The sequence below is a fragment of the Camelina sativa genome, chromosome 16 (assembly GCF_000633955.1).
Source record: "Camelina sativa cultivar DH55 chromosome 16, Cs, whole genome shotgun sequence".
NCBI classification, from domain to species: domain Eukaryota; kingdom Viridiplantae; phylum Streptophyta; class Magnoliopsida; order Brassicales; family Brassicaceae; genus Camelina; species Camelina sativa.
In genome coordinates this window covers 2394467-2395510 of record NC_025700.1, presented here as the reverse complement: position 1 = coordinate 2395510, position 1044 = coordinate 2394467, and the positions used below count along the sequence as shown (strand labels likewise).

Here is a 1044-nt window from a genome sequence, read left to right as displayed (position 1 = left end):
TTGTCTAATAACCTTATCCCGCTTGCTAGGCAACCTGTAGCCTTCCTTGTTACAAACAAGTTGCCTCCCTATGGGAGATCCATCATGCCTTGACCGTGACAGTTTACTAACACGGATGACGAATCCTACTTTTGTAGCATACGCATTATAAAACCCATGAGCAGCAGCTTCAGATTCGAACTCCTGCCCAACATAAGGCTCATCCCCTTGATTATCTGCCATATCTGCAACTGCCAGAGGAAGAGAATCAGGATTCACCTTCTCATCTTGCTCAAGCATTGCTTGACCTTGACCAGAATTGTCACCCATTTCATTATGGTTGTCATCATCATCATCATCTTGCTCAATCATTGCTTGACCAGAGCTTTCACCCATCTCATTATGATTCTCAACCGTGGTAGTAACCTCAAGCTCAACAGGAATCCCCATCATCATCCCAGCAGCTACACCATTGTCAATCCTGAAGTCCACTGCAATTCAAAAGACAAAAGATTTACAAAGATACACATCAACTATTGCACACTGATCATATAACTACCAAGAAGAGCCTCTCCTGTTACTAAATGTTTTCCATTGAATAGAACAAAGCTCAAATACAAGTGCTTTCAAAAATCAATACAAAAACAAAGCTTTAAACAAAACCCTTGTTTGGAATGAGTCTGAGGATGAATCAAAGATTCACACCTTCCCATAGATTCAAGATTCATCTTCAAATCGGGTTTTTTTTTAGATGTCCAACTTCTCAGTCTCATTCTCTCGCAGAGACTAAAACGGCTTAAATCGATAAATCGAAAATCCGAAATAATGGTTGAAAGGAATAAAAAAAAGAAACAAATCTTACTGTCAAAAAAGTATTATTCCGGCGGATGTAGGTCGGAGACGACGATCGGATTAGGTTTTCGATTTGGGGGACAGAGAAGGTGGCGGTTCAGGGTATGGATTGCAGTAACCAATGACGTGGCGAGAGATGATTGGGTCAATATCGGAAAGAAGTCAACTCACCGTTCATCTAAGCTTTGGGTTTATCGACTCTATGCTTCCTCC

The 1044-nt window shown here is 41.1% G+C and overlaps 1 protein-coding gene across 1 annotated transcript in view; it reads right to left on the bottom strand.

The window, feature by feature from the left end:
- The window catches only part of LOC104749395 (protein FAR1-RELATED SEQUENCE 5-like), a 2876-nt gene extending 1832 nt beyond the window's left edge, over positions 1 to 1044 (bottom strand). The window contains exons 1-2 of the mRNA XM_010471015.1: positions 1003 to 1044; positions 35 to 470 (exon numbers count right to left, since the gene is read on the bottom strand). Of these exons, the coding sequence (XP_010469317.1) occupies positions 35 to 470; positions 1003 to 1009 (443 nt within the window). The 5' untranslated portion in view covers positions 1010 to 1044. The remainder of the gene's footprint in view (positions 1 to 34; positions 471 to 1002) is intronic.